Source organism: Corvus cornix, chromosome 1 (assembly GCF_000738735.6).
Source record: "Corvus cornix cornix isolate S_Up_H32 chromosome 1, ASM73873v5, whole genome shotgun sequence".
In the NCBI taxonomy this organism is placed as follows: Eukaryota; Metazoa; Chordata; class Aves; order Passeriformes; family Corvidae; genus Corvus; species Corvus cornix.
The window spans coordinates 78,384,520-78,404,599 of NC_046332.1; the positions used below are offsets into that span (position 1 = coordinate 78,384,520).

General features: G+C 43.9%; 2 protein-coding genes across 4 annotated transcripts in view; one reads left to right on the forward strand and one right to left on the reverse strand.

Moving 5' to 3' along the window:
• The window catches only part of UBAC2 (UBA domain containing 2), an 89,578-nt gene extending 78,677 nt beyond the window's left edge, over nucleotides 1-10,901 (forward strand). For all 3 annotated transcript variants that reach the window (XM_039560474.1, XM_039560577.1, XM_019282902.3), the window contains 2 exons: nucleotides 4,864-4,986; nucleotides 8,286-10,901. In XM_039560474.1, the coding sequence (XP_039416408.1) occupies nucleotides 4,864-4,986; nucleotides 8,286-8,393 (231 nt within the window). In that variant the 3' untranslated portion in view covers nucleotides 8,394-10,901. The remainder of the gene's footprint in view (nucleotides 1-4,863; nucleotides 4,987-8,285) is intronic.
• A 2,749-nt stretch (nucleotides 10,902-13,650) lies between these two features.
• Nucleotides 13,651-19,800, reverse strand: LOC104686289 (G-protein coupled receptor 183-like). Its single transcript, XM_039560823.1, has 2 exons — nucleotides 19,612-19,800; nucleotides 13,651-18,683 (listed from the first exon to the last, which is right to left on the reverse strand). The coding sequence occupies exon 2, from the start codon at nucleotides 18,648-18,650 to the stop codon at nucleotides 17,592-17,594; it is 1,059 nt and encodes a 352-aa protein (XP_039416757.1). The 5' UTR covers nucleotides 18,651-18,683; nucleotides 19,612-19,800; the 3' UTR covers nucleotides 13,651-17,591.
• Nucleotides 19,801-20,080: the final 280 nt, after the last annotated feature.

Sequence of the window (20,080 nt, forward strand, 5' to 3'; positions counted from 1 at the left end):
TAGGAACAGTGCTTAGAACACTAATACTGTTATGTTTCTACCCCCTTTCAAAAGAGGGAAGTTATTAAAGTAAAAGGAAAACAAAACAAAAAAAATTCTTCCCAAACAACCAAAAAACAGAAGAGTTTTATCCTCACAAAAAGAGGCAGGCTTGACTTTGAGTAAGTGTACTGGAAATTTCACCATTTTAATCTCTTATGCAATGTGTTGAGCAGCAGATATCATGTCATCCAAGGGTATGCTTTTTTTTTTGTTTTGTTTATATCATCAGTATGTGAACTTTGGAGTCAATACATTGTTGAAAAATCTATACCAGAAAAGCAAGTTGATGTTTCTTGTTTCCAGTATATTTTTTAATGAAGCTTTATATGAAAAAAAGTAAGACAATATTTATGTCTTTATCAAGTAAAGGCTTCTATACAGAATGGAATATTTTACAAATGTTACTTTCTTCACAAAGGTGAAATGCAAAGCAATTTCCTTTTTCTTTTTTTTCGCTGCGGTTGTTGTGTCAAAAAAAGGTGAACAGGACATATATCAGGAGGTGCTTCCTGTTTGTGCAGATGACAAGTTGGCATTAACCATCTACAGGAGATAACATTATCAAAATATCTTAGCCACATGCATCACTTTCAAGAGGATTTTTATAAAGCATTTTCTTTCATTTCTTTTGAAATTAGTCTAATGAAAATATATACATATCTGAAAGCTACATAACTGGATATTTGTTAATTGTCCATAATACAACACTTTTATTTGTCAAACTTTGGATAAGAAGTGCTTCTGCAAAATATGCCATGGCGGGTGTGTACGTGGGAAACAGGCTGAGCTGTTTTTCAAAACAGAGAGGGAGGAGATTATGTGAAAAGAAATGGCAATAACTAGGGGTTTAGCATGCTGTACAATCAAAGACATTTGCTAGCTCTAGATATTTCTTCCTTATTCTGTAGGAAAGGAGGATACTTCTTTCTTGTCCCAGAATTGTCCCAGGCACCATTAAAAGAAAAAAAATAACAACCCAAATTAAAAAAAAAAATCAAGGATGTGACCTAGAAAGGCACAGCTTCTGTATGTAAAGCCTTGGCAGCTATCCAAGATGAAATCATCAATATGGCATTTCCTTAAAACCTTTTCTGTAATGAAGGGCTGCTATTTTCCCATTCCTTTAGTCCAGTCCATCCTTAAATCTCATTCTTTGGTCACCTAAACTTGTGACGAGTTTGTTGTCTTCCTGTAACGGAAGTTCCAACATCACCAGTGTTCTCCTAATCCACTTCCAGTAGTGATTTATGAGAGACCAGTAAAATTATTTCCTTGGTATGTTTGTTTCCTATCAGGCAGTAACAAAGAACTTAAAATCAACTGATTCACCCAGTCTGCGCTGCTAAACCAAAGGAAACTTCAGAATTCTCCTACAGTTAAAAAATTACAGCATAGGATTAAAGGAGGAAGAAAGTTTTATAGGCCTTTCTTAGGTTTGTCTTGTCACCCTTCTAGTCAAATAATTAAAGAAGCAGTGCTTTTGTCAAGTCTTTTTCCTGATGACATTTTGAAGAAGAAGTTGCGACAGAGGTAAGGGCTGGGCCCCCAATTGTGCACAGTATTTTTGTGAATCATAGTCTAGAATTTTTCAGTGCTTCTCATTCTCTAGCAGTACAGCTGCACTGGCTGCTCCCCATCATCAAAGATCAGGACCAAAAAAACGTTGCCTGAGATAATCTCAGTGCAAGATATCCCAAGTCTGTCAGTTGTGAAATCTGGCTTTGGATGTAAGAGGTTTAATGCATCCTCCTTACCTTGTCCCAGGTCATGTTAAGTCCCAGCCCCCAAACCATGTAGTGTTAAACTTAATTCTTTTTATAACAAACTGCAAACTGGAATCACAGAAGAACTGCGTGGACTTCACTAAATGGATTCGACTGGCACACACTTGTCACTGAAAGTGCTGCTCAGGAAAGGAGCTTGCATAGTAGACCCTTGAGCATCCCCAGTGCTTATTGTTTTGGACCACTCTAGAGAGCTCTGTTATCTGAGGCAAGGTGCCTGTGGAGAGTGAGCAGATTGGTGTGAGCTCCTCTGTGCTGTTGGGTGCTGATGCTGAGAGTCAAGTATAATGTGAAATGCTTAGATATGGTTTGCTGATTCCCCAGGAGGGACTCTCAGATGGTTTAGAAGCATCACTTACATAAATTAATCAGATTGGATATCTTCCTGTGAAATCTTCCTGATTTCTCACAGGCAGGTGTAGTAGCACAGTGTAAAACCACTGCAGTACAGAAATGATCATAAAATTATGAAGAGGAGGTCTGCAAACTAATTTCTGTGAGGCAAGAAGGAATATTGGTCTGGAAATTTCCTTCTGTGCATTTTTATAGCTGGAATTTGCAATATTTACTTAATGTTAAGACATTATTTGGTGCTTGATTTGGCTCAATTTAAAACAGATCTTCATGTATTTCTGCTGTGATAGTTAAGGTTGTCTGAAGGTCTTTGCACAGTCACCATCCATACTGTAAATCCATAGCCTTGATCTCCATCTTCTGTGGATTTAAGATGTTAGCTGCACTTCCCAGTTTTTCCTTACCTTTATGAGATTGGCCACATTGCCAGTCCCATAGTTCCTGCTGCAGTAAACCTTCAAAACTAGATAGTTATATTTGTAAGGAAGCTGCAGTTCTTATTGAAAATAATGAATTCTGTGTATGTTAATGCAAACTGTATTGTAAGCTTAAGGCAAGGAAATAGACAAGTCTGTCTGTAGTGTTAGGTGACAGAGCACAGGACAGGGAGGGTGCAAAACCAAACTGGAATAGGCAGCTCAGTACTGAAACTCAGGGCACTGCTGGAAAGGTACATTTATTTCAGTCTTCAGGCACACTGGATTAAAGGTAAATTCATGTTTATTGTAGATTTTATATTTGATATTCATTATTCTGTATGATTTACAGTGCTTCAAAGGAATGTGTCATAGTCCTGTTAGTATTTTTACCCATTCAGTGTGAATGACTTGCGGCAGCATTACTTTCTCCATCTCTAAGTAATAAAAACAGGTAAAGCAATGTTAGTGCAGTGTTCTTGCTGAACTCTAGAGCTTAGTAGACTGTGAGAAATTCAAAGTTTGTTAATTAAAACTCAACATAATTCTGAGTTACAGGAAATTATAGGTGGGGAAGTACATGATGTGATTTCCCAAGACTGCAAGGTAGTGCAGTGGTGTCAGTAGAAGATCTGAGATCCTTCTTTCTCCTTAGGCTTACTCTCCAAACCAGTTCTTCTTTTTACTACACTGTGCTGTTTGACTAACATGAGACTTACACAGAATCCTTTGATCAAAACCTCATGAATGTTAAGCAAATGTTTTATACAGTATGGGAAATGTAGACACATTTTTTTAAATTCAAATTCATTAACAGTGGAATCTGTGTCTTGAAAACAGGTGATGGCTTCTGGCTATTTCACCTCTTGACAGGGAAAAATGTACTCTAGTATAGAAGGGACTAGAACATTTCTCAAGCTGGTGTTTCAAATCTCATGATTCTTCAAATGCTTTTTTAAGTGTGCAATTGTACTGCCCCCTGTGGTGTCTGGGCTGGTCGGGTCTCCTCTGGAGAGCAAGGAAGGAAACAAAGGAAAGGGCAGGAATGCTAATTTTTTTTTTTTTTTTTTTTTTTTGTGGTCTAGGAGCATATTTAGCTGTTGCTGATCTGATTGAGCAGAGGGGATTTAATGCTTTAAGGGTACATAAAGGCAGGAAGAGCACTCTGAGAGAAGAAAAGAAAAAACTCTTGTAAGAGGAAGGCCTTCTGAGAAACAATGTTACAGAACTAAAATAGAGCAACTAGAGGAAGGAAGGCCATGTCCTATATATACAGAAAAGGAAGGGGGATCTTCTCCATAGTAACGAGGGGAGCAGGGGTGGAGGAAAAGGACAACATAAACTGCAAAAGAAGTTTCAACAAACTATGGAAAAGAGAGATTGGGTTTGCTCTTACCTGCTCACAGGATCTGTGGGCTTTGTATGATACAAAATCCCTTCAAAAATGTTTTTTTAAGCTGATGAAATGAGAATTCATGATTTCTGGACAAGTATAAATCTTGTACTTTAGTATTTCCTCTTTATGTTCCAAATGTCTTACTATTACAGGAGTTGAAGCTTGGTTGTTAAGAGAAAGTTTCGGTTCTGTGATTTGCACAGTACCTATGTTACTGCTGTGTATTTGCATTATTACTATGTAGTTAACAAGATGTTTTGGCACTGGAACATGGCCAGAGTTTGCAACAATATTTAATACACAGAAGTTAGGTAAATGTGGTGGGTCTGTAAGTCACACTGGTGTTACAGGAGTAGTCACTTGCATGGAAGTCACAGGTGTCCTGAAGGTTGGGTTTGTTTTAAGTTTCCTGATGTGATTTTGCTGATGCACTGAGAAGCCCCTTTTCCTTTTTCCCCTCACTTATTTCTTGCACTCTTTTTCCCTGGTTAACTCCAGCATCAATCTTGCAAAGTATTTGCAAGACCTGCTGTTGCACCTCTTGCCAGGCAAACACCTGTTAGTAAAGACAGCTGTCTTTCAGCCTCAAAAACCTAGCACTGTACGAAACCAGATCTATCCCAATGAATGTGAAACATCCTTTCCTCCTTCTGTTGGCACTTTTCCTTAGTTTGCCATGATTACTTCAATTAACTAATAAAGCAGTAACCAGTCCAATTTTTGCTTCATAAGAGACTACAGCAGTTTTTGTTGTTTAAAATAAAGTGCTTTACTTAAAAATCTGCTTTCATATTATGTGGTATGGATGATCTTTTTGTTTAAAACGTTTGTAGTTCGTTTTGCAAAGACTGACAGCAGTGTCTGCTTTCAGGGTGGAATGATTAACTGGAATAGACTGTTTCCTCCTTTACGTCACAGACATAATGCGAATTATCAAGATCATCGCCCGTCTGAACAAGGCATACCTCCACCTACTGAGGTTTCTGAAGAGCAGGTAAACACTTTGTATTTTAAAATGGCATTAAAAACGGTTGGGAATTAACTTTACTAATTTTTTATCATCTGTTTATACAGTTTCTCTAGCAGTTTCTATAGCAGCACAGATTAAAATACAAGGTAATGGTCACAATACAGAGACAGCGTATTGTCAGTACCATCCAAACCAGAGTGACAGAGCTACTGGGGATTTTCTGCTTTTATGTGTTACTGCTTGTAATTTATATTAAAGATGTGATGGTTTCAGTAGTGGAAACTACTCAAATCTGATAAAAATAAATTTTCAAAGAAAGAAGAATGATAAATAGATTTCATTATTTGTCATGTAGACATCATCTTTGCTGAAGTCCTCAGCTTAAGTTTCCAATTCAGTCATTTTGTTTTTTTTGAAATAAAAATGTTATGCCAGCGGTGGACTGCAAAACACACTCAGGCTAAAACTTGGATGTTTCCCTCAATAATGTGGTCGACTGATTCCTTATACTGATGCCACAGAGAAATTCGTGTCCTTTCTATCAAGTATAGATTTAGACTTCTAGACTTTTGTTGATAGTTTTATTCTCAGAAGTAACGATTATTTACTCAGAAATTTAAGAATTTAAGATTAGTCTTATTCCTGCATGCAGGATTTATTGCATACAGTCAAATTCTCCAGGTTGTAGCCTACCTGCAGTTAGCTGTATTGGCCATTTTGTAGTTTAAGGTCTCTGCTACCCTTGAACAAGAGTAGGTTTCTTTCCCTTTTTTCTTTTTTATAAAGAGATAAGTCAACACTTGGTAGCACCACTGTCATTTTAATTTAAACTGAGCTTGTCCCAAACAGAAGTCTTTTCTATGATCTAATTTCTAGCTTTGACTCGATGTTATATTATGTTCAAAATGTTCAAAACTTTTAACTGCGCTTTTACTGCAAATCTGCTGGGCTACATCTAAAAGGAAAGAAAAAAACCGAACCCAACAAAAAACTGCCCAAAAACCATCAAAACCCCAACTAACAAACAAAAAACAAAATCAAAACCCCCCACCAAAAAGCACCCTCTGAGACAAAAGCCAGAAACTTAGTTTTGGCTGTTCTGAAAGCCTACTCAGTGCCAGTACGGGATGGATCAAAAGATTTCCTTGCTAGGTTGGCTTACTTATTTGTTTTATTGAGAAATTCTGCTTATCGGGACTTCTATTTTTGGGCTGAAACGAATGAAATAGTTACTGGTCTGACTTATGCTGGATTCTTATCCAAGCCCTTTAGGCCCAGGTTTATGAAAACAATATACACTTACATTTTCTGATGCATTGAGGATGTAGGGTTCACCTGATTGCTGTCATTTGCAAGGCTCTCTGGTTACCCTACAAAGAAAAAGTCATTAAAGCACCTTTGATTTTTCAGGACTGTACTAATAACAGCACAAGTTGTCTTAATATGGCAGAAATGCAAGGGTTTCATCTCTTTTTCACATTAAAGTTTGTGAGCATTTACAATGCTTTGGGTACAAAAATCTGCATTTCTTGTGGAGTTTTAGCACCTTGAGTTACTGTTGACAGTTATACATCTCTTTTCCCTGGAGCTGGATTCAGTTTCTGTGGTTAAAATATGCTCAGATGAAAAGAGGTTGTTGTTGTTACTATTCCCCATGATGCTTGATGAGTATTTCTGTAAACAGAAACATTACAATTCCATCCACCATTTCTTAAAGTTAGAATTCACAGCAACTGCAGTAAAAAACTTACTTTTGAAATGTGTTTCTGTGGTTAGCTTTTATTCCATTGCCTGCCCTTTTTCTCATAAAAAACACACTCTTAGATGAAAAATAAGAGTTACAGGTTACAAAATAGAGCTTGGACTTAAACTATTGTTGCAGAAGTGTCAAAAGTAACAATTCATTTCTCTCCCTACAAGAAGGTGAGAAAGTGGCGCTGATTTGTAAGGCTGGTGTTCTGACAACCAAGGTTGTCAGAACAGTTGTGATGGTGTATTTATATTAAGAAAAGGAGGGCCTGTGCCTCCAGGCAAACTTGGCAGCAGTATACTTCTCAGTAAGTCAACAAAGCAGAGATGACTAAAAATAGTGAAAGTTCTGGAGGTGTCTTAGAGGAAAGAAAAGCTGCTTTTGGTGGCAAGTTTCCTTTAAAAGTACTTTCAGTGCTAGTGCTGCACATTGGTCTTGCACCCTGGGAAGATTCTTCTCGAGATGTGTACAGCCTCTGCTGTGTTCCTGCTCAACTTCACTCTGCTGCTGCAGGCTCACTACAGGCAGAGGAGGGGCAGCAGGATCTCTCTGACAGCTCCTGTAGCCCAGGACTTCCAGGTGGTTCAGGAGCTGTGGTGTCTGGTCATAACGCCTTTTGAAGCAGGATAAGGAATGCTTTATGCTGCCAGTGGCCACAGCTGATTTTACATTCCCTGCCCTCTCACACCTTTTTAATTAAGATTAATTATAAAAGTGAAGGAGTTATATTATGACTTTCAGTCATACCAAGATTTTTAGATTTTAAATGCACTTTAAATTGGTATTTAACCATAAATTAAATTTGGTTATGCATACATTGCCTTTCTACACGTGGTGCTTTGTATATGTTAACACAGAGCACATAGGTTAGGTGTCAAGCACGTGATATTATAAAGAGGGTTGGTTAAGAGATTATTAATTTAACAAAATCACTGTCTTAATGTGCCCTTTTCCATGTAATTCTTCCATCAGATGTCACTGATTTTTGCTTTGCCAAAGATTTTTGCAAAAAAAGTGCTTTTTTGAGTATATGTAGAAGCCCTCCAAGAATTTTACTAAACCAATTTAAGTATTGTACTACCTGTATTTTAGGACTAGCTTTAAGGTTTATTAAAAAAACCCCAACACCTGGAACGAATAGTTTTGAGTTTTTTTAATGCCCTCTGGAGAAGTAGGTCTTTTCAAGGAAAAGAGCTGAAGATGTCTGGATAGGTTTTCTCATCTGCCCTATAATTTCATGTTTTGGTCAGTGCTGGTTTCTTGAGATCCTGATCTTGTCGAGAGCAGCAAGCCCCCAGGTCAGACTGTAGTTGTCATGTGCAGTACCACACTTTGGATTTTACTCTTCTTTCAAAACTGGACCAGCCAGGAAAACACAGGTGTGGCATTTTCTGCAATCGGCTTTGAATTAAGTGGCGAAAAGCGATCGTTTCTGTGGCAGCGTTTTGAAGCACACTGTCCCAGATAGGTCTTTGATCAGCGGGAAAGTGATTTCTGACATTACTGACTAATGTGCACACAGTGTGAATAAAACTCTAGCTTTAAAGTGGTGTTAACTTTACTTCTTTTCCAGGTCGCACGACTTATGGAAATGGGATTTTCCAGAGGAGATGCTCTAGAAGCTCTGAGGGCTTCAAATAATGACTTAAATGTAGCCACTAATTTTCTACTGCAGCACTGATGGTTTTCTGTGTGAAGGAACTTCACCCGCTGGGTTTGTACATGCCTGGGAGACGATCAAAGCCACCTGCTGGGCGGACGCACCAAGGTCAGCCCTGCAAGAGCGCCAGAAGAGAGGAACGGCTCCACGTGACTGGTGACTCAGAGTGATGTTAAGAAATGATGTGAACTGTTCCCAAGCCTTCGGATCACTTGGTGGTTTCTAGTCTGGTTATCCTTTTCAAAGTAACTTTAGTTTCTACTTGTTACTGGATATCACCTAAATTTATTTTTAAATAAAATAGGTGGGTTTTTTCTTGTAAATCCTTGTTAGACACATTATCAGACTTAATGACTAGGAAAAAAAACCTCCAACAACAACAGCAACTAGATTTACCTGTCAAGAAAAATTGCATTTTCTTCATTTAAAGTCTAATTTGTCTAGATTACGTGTTATTTTACAGTACTTGATTTTTTATTACAGTAATAAGAGGTTTGAAGATCATTTTATTTTCAACTCAATAGAGGGTTATGGGACTATTATGTCATTCTTTGCAAAGTTTTATTAATGCCTGTAATATTTTATTTCTCAAATTTCTTTTTGAATAAAAGTTGTCATTCAGCACATAATAGACAGATAGGGTGAGAGAAGATTCCTGTGTGTATGGCAAGCTACGGCAAGTGACCACTGTAAATTGGAATTTTTGCAAAGTGAGTGAATTGCTGTTCAAATACGGGTCATGGAGATACTCACTGGAAGCAATAAAGGTGAATCGAATGATGCAATAAGAGCAGAACTGGAATGACGTGAGTGACTTCCATGGCTGATTCTGAGAGGACTTCTGTAACAATGGATGTATGCGGTGTCCTGTGTGCTGCTTTTGTTTCTTTTAAGCTGGCTACATGCTGTCTTATAAGGAAATGATAAAGTCTAACTTTTCTATATATAGTTCTAGTTTTCTAGTGTCAGAGATGAGGATGGTCCTGCATTTGTTGAATCCTCACTGTCTGAAGCAACTTAGTGTTGACCACAGGCTGGAACATTAACTTACAGTGATTCAGGCTGGCGCAGGAGGCAACAGGACGGATGTACCAAGCTTGTGCCATTCTGGGTTTGAAGTTTAGATTGATTCCTGAATCAGCTTGCTTGGCTTGACTCTCGGAAGTGCTCAGTATCAGCACCTTAGGAGTTGCAGGAGGTGGGGTGGAGAGAGGGGAGCATCTCTATACAACCAACCTGAAGGAATACAAGATTCCAAAGTGCAACTCCTTAAAATCAATCTACACATGTATGTTATGCATTTCATGTGTGTTTCTGTATGTACTTGTGTGTGTACAGTGTGTGCATATGTGTCTATTTATATACACATGGGTATATTTAATACATACATACATTTAGAATAAGGTATAGGTCATAAGAAGTGTAACAGAGGCAATAACAGGTGCATAGGGGATGTTTTGGAAATCCAGATGAACACTGTGTACCACAGTACAGATCTTTGCAGTCTCACTTGGCCTGGAAAATGTACCAGGAAATCATAGGATAAGATTTAGGGGGAGAGAGAGATACTTCTCTTTTCCTTTTTTAATTGACTGATAAAACTGAAAAAAGTCCTTGGGGCATACAAGTCCTTATCCAGAAATTGCATCAAATATGTGCAGCTTTCAGCACATGATAAAGTCTTTAATTCAGTGTTCTGTATGTATTTCTTTGGTATTTTCCAGTGGGTGAGGTAAGGGGTTTTTTGAATGACAGTGTGTTTTCTTGGGCTTTGATCAATCTCCTTCAGGGTTTGGCTTGTTTCTATGATCATATTATTTAGGGAGGGTCTGCTTTTTAATTGAAAGGTTTTGCTTGTGTGAAGCTGAGGTTGTGTGTGTGTGTGTGTGTGTGTGTAGGCCACACTTCTGTACCCAGGGAACTCTGGAAACCTGCTGTCTTGGAAAGCAAAGGATACGTGTAAGAAAAAGAAGTCCTACCATAATTTGTATATGCAGACTAGTTAAATGTTTTGAAACAAGTTTTAACTTGTTTCAAAGTTTTAACTTTGAAACATGCTGATTCTTCCTTCACAAATATTTTATCCAAAAGTAGCAATAAAGACCAGTGAATTACTTCAGAAATCAAATTTTGTCTGTAGGAAATAAAAGTCCACCTATCCCAGGGTAAAAAAACATGTGCCCTTTTCAGACATTACCCTGCTCTAGGGACAAGCACAAAGAGTATTTATCCCTTGGAATTTTACAACATGTTGCGTGGCATAAGGGGGATGTAAGTGGATATTCTCCAAGTGTAAATCCTTTCTTACTGTTGCCTGTACAGGGGATATTCAAATGTCACGGTTGTGTGGGAAATCCCATTTCCCTGGGCATTCTGCTAAACATGGTCAAACATAAGGGGTAAAATGCAGGTCAGTTGGTGATGTCAGTTGAAAACTCCCCTTGACAACTGTGAGAAAAGTTTGTGCTCAAAATGCTTCCAGGGTTGTGATTTCCAAATTTAAAAAAAAAAAAAAAAAAAAAAAAAAAAGAAGAAGTGGTAAAAGAAGGGGTCTCAGATGCTGCTGAAAACAGTCTGTGTTTCATGCAAGAACCATAGAAGAAAGATTCACACGTTAGAGCTGGAAAACAACTCAGTTTCCACTTAATTGTGAAATTTTCATTACCTGTTTCTGGGAATTTGAGGAGCATGTTCTTCACAGCCTACGCAGGATTTGTCTGATACAGTTTTGAATGTCTCATCACACAGTTTCTAATCTGTGTGTGACACAAGCCATATTTTTTGGGCATCATGAAGAAGGCAGAATACTTTTCTACATCTTGGATTTTAAATCACGAGAAAATTCACTCTAGTTCTAGTGAAGCCAAGATTTGATACTTTGAAGTAAAAGCAGCTGCTGCTGTTAAAATTTCCCTACTAGACTGGGAATGTCATCTTGTGAGACAGCAATGGAGTAACTTTTTGGGGACTTTCCTAGACGGTTATGGAACACTGAAATACACCCACAGTGGGGTTGATATTTTTGGAGATCGACCTGACAAGCCACCAGGCTCAGGTTCTCAAGCCTTAATTTTTTGCCAAGATGGAGATTGATTGGTCTCAAGACCTACCAAAACCATTTTCCTCCCTGAAGCAAGTGTTAAAGGCTGCCTGTTACTGAGCGAGCCCAGGGACTGTCGCAGCTGGGTCATGCACCGGCCTGTGCTGTCTAGCACTTACCAGTGCCTTTTGGAACATGTGGTGGAGAAAAGGTCTTGTTCTTCTTGTCTGGAACAGAAGAACGAGCCAGAAAAACTTACTGCAAGGTGCTGGGGAAAGGACAACGTTTCTGGCTCTCCTGTTTGTATGTATATGTATATATATGATTATATATATGCATATATGTGTGTATGCATGTGCATATATACAGAGAGTGAGTGAGAATATGTATGTATTGGTTCGCTGAATTTAAGTGGAGCTAAGAGTTTGTTAAAGAAAATTAAAAGTCTGTATTCAAAGACCCCCCTCTCTCAGATGTGTGTATTTGGAGTTGCAAAGGCACCCAGCTTTGGAAACACTCTGAACTACAACTCCCATGCTGTGGGGGGAACTGCATCTGTTTGAGGATCAATAAATGCACAGCATTCATTTGAACTAATAGAGGGATTTGATACAAAAGTGCAATTAATTTCTTGTGTGTTTTTCCACAAGAAAAACCTACATGAGATTCGCTTTCTTTAACTGGGTGGCCACAGTAATCAGTATTTTATATAAATGAGCATAAGTACTATTTTACTAGGAGAGTCACATGAACACACAAACACTGTATGTGTTTATATATATGCACATGTGCATGCATATTTATTTATATATGTATAAAATGTGTGCCTGTTTACTTAAAAAATACTGGTTTAATTTTTAGTAGAATTACATTCCTCCTGTTTCCATATATAAAGGGATTCTTTGGCCCCAGAAAGTCCACTCTGAAAGAGGGTGTGTGCTTCCAGCAGTGTTTGGTGAGACGCCAGTGGTGGGAGCAGAGGAATGATATGACCAGACAAATGGGTGTGACTGTTGAGAAGCTCAGCACATTGGTAGTTCAGCTGTCATCATTTGTTTTCCAGAGGAGAGTTTTAAGAGGAAGGAGAAGTTAGTTTGACTCACACATGTTTGTAGGGGGCTGTTTCTAAACCTGAATGGTTGCAATGGAGAAAGCAGGACTATACATACTTTAAAAATGGGTGAAAAATTCCAGGATCATGGCTGACCTGAAAGCGGGATCTGGCCTTTTGGCTGGGGACAGGTAAGGACCATAAGTATCACATAAGATTGCAAAGGAAAGGACTTGAGAGAGATGAGGCAGGTGGAACTGAGCAAATCCAGAGAGTTTAGGAAAGAGGAGCAAAGTAGAACTGAGGACAGAAGGACAAGAGCTGCTCAGAGAAAGGGGACAGAGTGTCACCTTAGTTAAGTTTTAAAAGAATTCACAGGATTTCATGTGGAAAATTAAAATATGCAAGGTTGTGGCTAATCTTGTACTGAAAATCCAGTCTTTTTTTTTTCAGGGGTGTCTGATAGGGGAATCCTCACATTTTATTTGGTCAGTTTTGCAGGAGGTGGTAGGTGTGGCAAGTGAGAAAGCAGTGTAATCCCATCAACTGGGCAGTGCCGCAAGCCCTGGAGCCACTCGTATGTGAGAGTGCAGATGCTTCTGGCTTTCAAAGCACTGTTAGTCCTGCCAGCCTGACTTCTCCTGGCATCCCCTCCCAGCTGTGGAGACACCTCCTCCAGAAAGAACACAGCTCCTCCCAGGTCCTGCTGCTTTTCCCACGGAAGGTGATTTATAACTCCCTGTTCCATGAGAGCCCACCACCAGTGTAAGGGAAGTGGATTGAGAGCTTGTGCTTGCCCCTTACTGCTTCTGGTCGTTTGCTTGTGGGGGGGAGAGGCACACATGCACTTCTGAGGAGAAAAGAGTTGCCCACATTGCTTGGCCTGATCAATCACACCAGGGCTTGTTACTTGGCCGTGAGAAGCTTTTATTTTTAGTGGATATGTGCATTTTTACATTACAGTATTTTAATGGCTTACAAAGATGGCTTACAAATACTATGTATGACATGCTATAGTTTCAGTTCAGGACAATTTAAAGCACAGACTGAAGAGGTGTGGAAGTTGGGAACCATGGCTAAGGGAAAAAAAGCTGTTCTGTTTGAGCTCTGTCCAGCCCTCCTGCCATGGGCAGGGACACCTTCCACTAGACCAGGTTGCTCAAAGCAGCAGCAACCAACCCAGCCCTTGAACACTTCCAGGGATGGGTCATCCACAGCTTCTCTGGACCACCTGTTCCAGTGTCTCACCACCCTCAAAGTAAAGAACTTTGTCCTAATACCTCATCTAAATCTGCCCTCTTTCAGTTTAAAGCCATTCCCCCTTATCCTGTTGCTACAGGCTCTTGTCAAAACAGGACCTTGGCAAAAATCCCTCTCCAGCTTTAGGTACTAAAGCTTTAGCTTTTCAGTGCTCTAAGGCTTCCCTGGATCCTTCTCCAGGCTGAACAACCCCAAGTCTCTCATCCTGTCTTCAAAGGAGAGATGCTCCAGAACCTGAATTATCTTGGTGGCCCTCTTCTGGACTTTCTCCAACAGGTCTATGTTGTTCCTGTGCTGGGGACCCCAGATGCAGTATTCTAGGTGGGATCTCACCAAAGTTGAATATAGGGACAAAATCATCTCCCTTGACCTGCTGGTCATGCTGCTTTTGATGCAGCCAGTATACTATATCCTATATCTGTGCATGTATTACCTATGGTTGTGTGTCCACAAAGGGTACTCTCTGCCCTTAGATAAAAGTGCAGTTTTCTCTTCTTAGAAGACAGTACAGCAGCAATGGGCTGCACAAAAGCAAGAATTACCTGCGTACTGTACAGTTATGACTCTCTGCACGGAATGCCTTCGATCCCTCTGTGCTGTCGTGTGCTTCCCACACACGCCACAACCACCCGGCTTACGAAAGGCGCCACATTCCTACGTGGCAGCAGCAGACGCGTGGGGGAAGCACCAGCCGCGGATGTCATCGTCTTCTTAGATTCGTGGGCGTCTTTTTAACACCGAGTAAAGGTTCCGGCTCCCTCTTTCGGCGGGAAGCGGCGCTGTCCCTCTCGCCCGAAGGCACCGTCGGGGCGGGCACTGCGCCCTGCGGGCTCCCCCCGCCACGGGTACCCCCAGCCGGGGGCTTCGGGGGTCTGCACCCCGGGGGAGCCGGGGGAAAGGCAGGAGCAGCGGCCGAAGGGAGCCGGTGGAGAGGTATTTAAAAGACACACAGATGCTGCACTTGGGGACATGGTTTAGCGATGGCCTTGGCAGCGCTGGGTTGATGGCTGGTCTTGATGATCTCAGAGGTCTTTTCCAACCTAAGTGGTCCTGTGATTCTGTGTTTCTGTGATTCCAAGTGACCGCTGGTGGGTCAAAGTGTGGCAGGGGGCGGTAGCTGCTGGGACAGCGGGGTACAGCAAGCATCACGTGAGGAGCTTGGACCGAGTGGGTGAACAGCGAAGTGTAGGAAAATGTTATTGTGCCTCTAGACAAAATGCTCTGTATGGTTTCTCTTCAATTTTAGTCAAATGCTCCATTTTCAAGCAGCCAGGGAGCACCCACAGGTGGGCAAGCTAGTCTGGGCAATACAGAGTTCTTCAGAGTTCTCCTTTGCCCAGACTCCTCTTGACCCATTCTGCACAAGTCCCTTCCTTTTCCATCCCATGGATGTTCCCTCAGCTCCAGCTAATAACCTGCTGTCCCTGGATTGCTATTTTCAAAACTAAAGGAGCCCAGGCTGGCGTCCATCTAGAGGAGGAAGGCCGGACCCCTCCTGCATTTTGCAGCACTACACTCAACTCTTTAGCTCTTCTGGACTTGCTCCAACAGGTCTATTCCAAAGTCTCCTATTGGTGGCAAGAGGTAGAGGTACCTTTCTTAATAAAGTACTTCTGAGAAAAACAGTCCAATGAGGAGCAAAAGAGGTTATGTTCATACTCCAGCTTTTCCTGAGAAGGCTTGATCATAGATTGGCTTTTTCTCAGCTGTGGGCTGCGGCCTGGCAAAACATCTCAATGCCTTGGTCTTGAGAAGAAGGGTTGGCCACTGCTGCAGACCCCTGCTCTGGTGTTCACATGGAGACCAATAGCTACGAACCACTTCCCAACCCCCAATACAGTCCCGTGGAATTTCAGTTACAAAGATAACAGAGCCAAGATCTTCATAGCACGAGTAGGTGATATTAGGGGCAACAGCCACCAGCTGTGGATGGGGAGGTTCACAGACAGTGGGAAAAATGTTTTTATCCAGAGGGCAATGCAGCGTGGGAACTGTCACCTCAGCAAGGGGACCCTCCTTTCCTGGAGTTTCCAAGCCTTGTCTGGATGAAGCCATGTCCAGCCTGACATGGTGCCAACCACAGTCCTGCTTTGGGTAGGCTGTTGGATGAGGTGATGCAGAGATTCCCTTCCAGCCATCCCATCCCAGAGACGTTAAAAGGACAATGTAACTGTACGGCAATTACCAGCCTAGCCAGACTCTTTCAAGGGTGTGCAGACCACTGATACCCTTATATTTTTGCATCCCAGCTCTTTCTTGTCCATTGTAATATGCTTTTCAGGACAAAGGCTCTCTGCAGGTCAGCACTGAGGTTAGACCTGCTTTGGGGAGGGCTCAGATAGCCTCCAGAAAGGACCTACTAGAGTCTATTTCCCACCTGAGTTATTTTAGGTATCCCTCTTAGTCAGCCTTCAGGATGCTACAGTGACCCATACCATACATAAAACCATCACCGTCCAAAAGCTCATTCATGTGCATTTAAAACAATAAAGGGCTGCATGTGACTGTTATTAACTTTCTAGGCATAAAAAAGGTTATTACCTTAAAGAATGATTTGTATTCATCGAAAGCGTCTATTCACGAAACTTTTTCAGGTATACTTTCCAGCAAATTAAGCAGCTTTTTTTTTTTTTTTCCTTTTCATGTCTCTGTGTGTGTCTGTCCCTTCCAACTTCAAACAAGAGGCCAGACATGCCAGGAACTGTGAAATCCTATGCGTGGGTTTTTTATCATAGTCTAGCGACTTCAGAAAAGAGCTGAGGAGGCTCCTGCCAACTTTCTCCTTGTCTGAGAGGCACAAACCTCAACGGGAACCTGATGTCCCAGGGCTCCTCCTCTTGCTCTGGCAATAGTCACAACTTCCTTAGCAAGGCTCTCCGACTCCTCAGGGCACCAGCTTCAAAGTCAATCAAGGTCACATAAGGCCACCCTCTGTTCTTGTGCCTATTTCTCTACTGCCTTCAAATTAAGGACTAATGGGAAGGTTTCCCCCCCACCCTGTGCATCCAGGGCAAGTTTGCAGCCTTAGAGCTAGGCTGGGCTCCAGGCCATCCCCACCGTGCCCTTCCTAGCAGAGGGTCCCAGGGTGACTGCAGTGCCATCAGCTGTGAGGAAGGGCACCCTGGGGAAGAAGCAGTCACGCAAGTGGTGAATGTAGGCAGCAGCACATCCAGGAGCTCTACAAATTCACATCCTCGCCCCTCTTCCTTGGGGGAGGGCTTTTCCAGCATCTCCCACACGCCCCACATTTACTGCTTGCCCCAAGCAGAGCCCAGGTGCAGGAGTGGGATGCTGGGTGGGGAGAGAGTGGAGCTGATGTTTGTCAGTGTGGAGAAGGGGCTGTAGGCCATCTTCTGCATGAAGATAACATTCCAGCCTTCTCCTGAAATGCCCTGAGTCTGTCTGCTCCATGCTGTCTGCCCTGAGCCCTGCAGGGATGCTGCTGTAGTGCTCCAGGGGCAGTGCAGGGGAATGGGGCAGAGGAACATCCATGGTGGTTACCAGCACACCTGAGCCCCATAGGGGATGTGGACAGGCATGGGACAGGGGTGCAGTGCAGTGCTGAGAAACCTCCAGCTGGGTTTGCCAGCCAGAGCAGCTGCACAAGCTGCCTCCTCCGGGGTTCAGATGAAAAGGTGCCGCTCTGTGCTCCAGGCTGGCAGGTCCAGCAGCACTGAGCACAGAGCCAGGCAGGCAGAGCCAGGCAGGGCTGTGTCCCTGCAAGGTTGGCTTCATGAGAACCCCTGGCTCCAGGCAGGGGAATGATGGAGCTTGTTGAAGGTGCTGGTCCTGCAGCTCGACTCTGCCTCCTGCCATCAGGGATGGTCCATAAGTCGCAGGCCGGGGCAAAAGGGAGGGGGCTGTGCTGCTAGACAGAGACGGAGCCAGGCGGCTGGCTGTTGCTGTTGCTGTCCGAGGGGGTCTTGGCAGTGGAGGAGGTGGCCAGTGAACCGCTGTTCCTGAAGATGCGGAGCAGCCTCCGCTTGTAGCCCCGGAAGGCGAAGAAGTAGATGATGGGGTCGATGCAGCAGTTGAAGTTCATGAATGCCACAGTGACTTGTAGGGACATCTTGAAGGCTTGCTGCTCACGGCAGGATGGCTGATAGAGGATCTTCCTGACCATGAACTGGACAATGTTGAGGTGGTAGGGACTGAAGCAGAGCAGGACAGCCAGCAGCACCACCAGGATGACGGTGAAGGCCCGGTGGTGGTGCCTGTTCTTCACTGTCAGCGAGTTCTCCTTGGCTGTCTGGCAGAGCTTGAGGTTGATCCTCACGTAGCAGACCAAGATGATGCCCACAGGCAGGAAGAAGCCAAGCATGCAGGCCACCAGGAGCAGGTAGGGCAGATTGGGAATCTCCTCAAAGTTGAAGTACTCCATGCATGTCAGCTTGTCTCCCATCCTTCGCGTCATGGGCCGCAGGAGCAGTGGAGCCGTCTGCAGGAACACCAAGGACCAGATGAGGACACAGATGCCCCTGGCACGGCTCATCTTCCGAATCCTGCTGGGGTGCCTGGTGCGTACCACAGCAACGTAGCGGTCCACGCTCACACAGGTCATGAAGTAGATGCTCACATAGGTGTTCATGTAGAAAATGAAAGCTGTGATCCGGCAGAACCAGTCCCCAAAAGGCCAGTCAGACTCCAGGATGTAGTAGGCAATCCTGCCTGGCAGTGCCAGGGTGAAGAGGGCATCGGAGAGGGCCAGGTTGACCAGGTAGAGGTCGGTGGAGTTGAGTTTCTTCTTCCTGTGCTGGAAGGTGATACAGAGGGCCAGGACATTCCCACAGGCACCGAACACCAGCAGGATGATGTAGAAAAGGGAGAAGGTGACTTTGGTTGACAAGTGGTGGTTGTGCACGTTGCAGCTGCTATGGTTGCTGGAGGTGAGGTTGGTGGGCAGGAACACATCCTCCACAAGAGCCATTTCTGCAGTGCCTCACAAGCTCTTGTTCTCTCCCTTGGAATAAGAACAGACATGAAACTTGCAGCTTATTGGTAACAGGAGTGGCACCCTTAGAGCTGGCCCTCACCACAAAGCAAAAGCCCTGTCCCCTGCTCCAGCCACCCCCCTGGCAGCATACAGCTCGAGTCATTTGGAAAAATGCTTCTCTTGTGATTTTGGTGAGAGCATCTCAACAGTGGCTGTGACTCATTCTCCTTTTCTTATCACGAGCTCCTCTTAATTTTGTTTTTTCCCAAGTCCAATCAATATGAGAAAGGACTGGGGGTGCTGGGAGGGGGAATTGCCTGTCACACAAGGAAGGTCCCAAACTCATCTGGTGGCAATGATGTAATTTACTCATTACTGCGAGGGGAATGGGGAGCTCCACGGAGAAAATGCCCAAAACCTGGAGGGGCCGGGGGCCGGGAGGTCTGCGGGACCGGCGGGCAGAAGTGCTGAGGAGCACCTTCGCAACCCTCGGGCGGGACCAAAGCAGGAGCAAAACTGAAGAAATTCAAAGAGAGGCAAAAAACCTAGCCTTCCCTCCAAACCACCCCCCCCCCCCACCCAACCTTCCCCAAAAATCCCGTGCTCCATGCTCGTCCGATCAGGGAGCTGGGAACACTCCGGCATCGAACCCCCGCTTCCCGCACGCCCTCCCGCCGCTCGCCCCGCTTTGGGCACGGGGTCCGCGCTCCCGGCCGGGGACAGCGGTGTTCCCTGGGCCGCGGGCTGCAGCAGCTCCCGGGACGCGCCCCCCGCCCGCCGCTCACCGCCCGCTGCCGCCTCCCGCAGCCCGGCTCCGCTCCGAGCGCCGCCGCACCGGGACGGGCGGGATGGGGCAGGACGGGCGCAGCGCTGCCTCTCGCCCGCCGCGGCGCGGACCCCGAGGGGCTGAGATGCTCCAACCCACATGCACGAAAGGGAAGTCGGGGGCTCCAACCTGAGAGCAGCGGTGCCGCCGCCTTCACCTCCTCCTCCTCCTTCTCCTCCTCCTCTTCCTCCTCCTCCTGCCCGATTTTTGGGGGGCGGCGGGCGCGGAGCCTCCTGCCCGCGCCGGCACTCGGGCTCCCCGGCCGTGTGAGCGCCTCCCGGGATTCGCTCACATTATAAAAGCACCGTGAGGTTTGGGGGTTTTTTGTTTGTTGGGTTGGTTTTTTTTACTTCGGGTTAGTAAAACCTTGTGTTCTTTCTGGGTGGGGCTTTTTTTTTTCCCTTTTGCTGTGTGAGAGGCACGCTGCCGCCGCGGGGGATATTCTCAGTAGTGGCTGCCCTGGAGAAGATAAATGACTGTACCTGCGCGGCAATCGCTCCCGACATCTGAGCCAACTTCGGGTTTTACTCTGAAAGCTTCTACAAGGATGCGAAATGCAACTGAACGATGAAAACAACTTCAGCTCTGGTTCACGTGC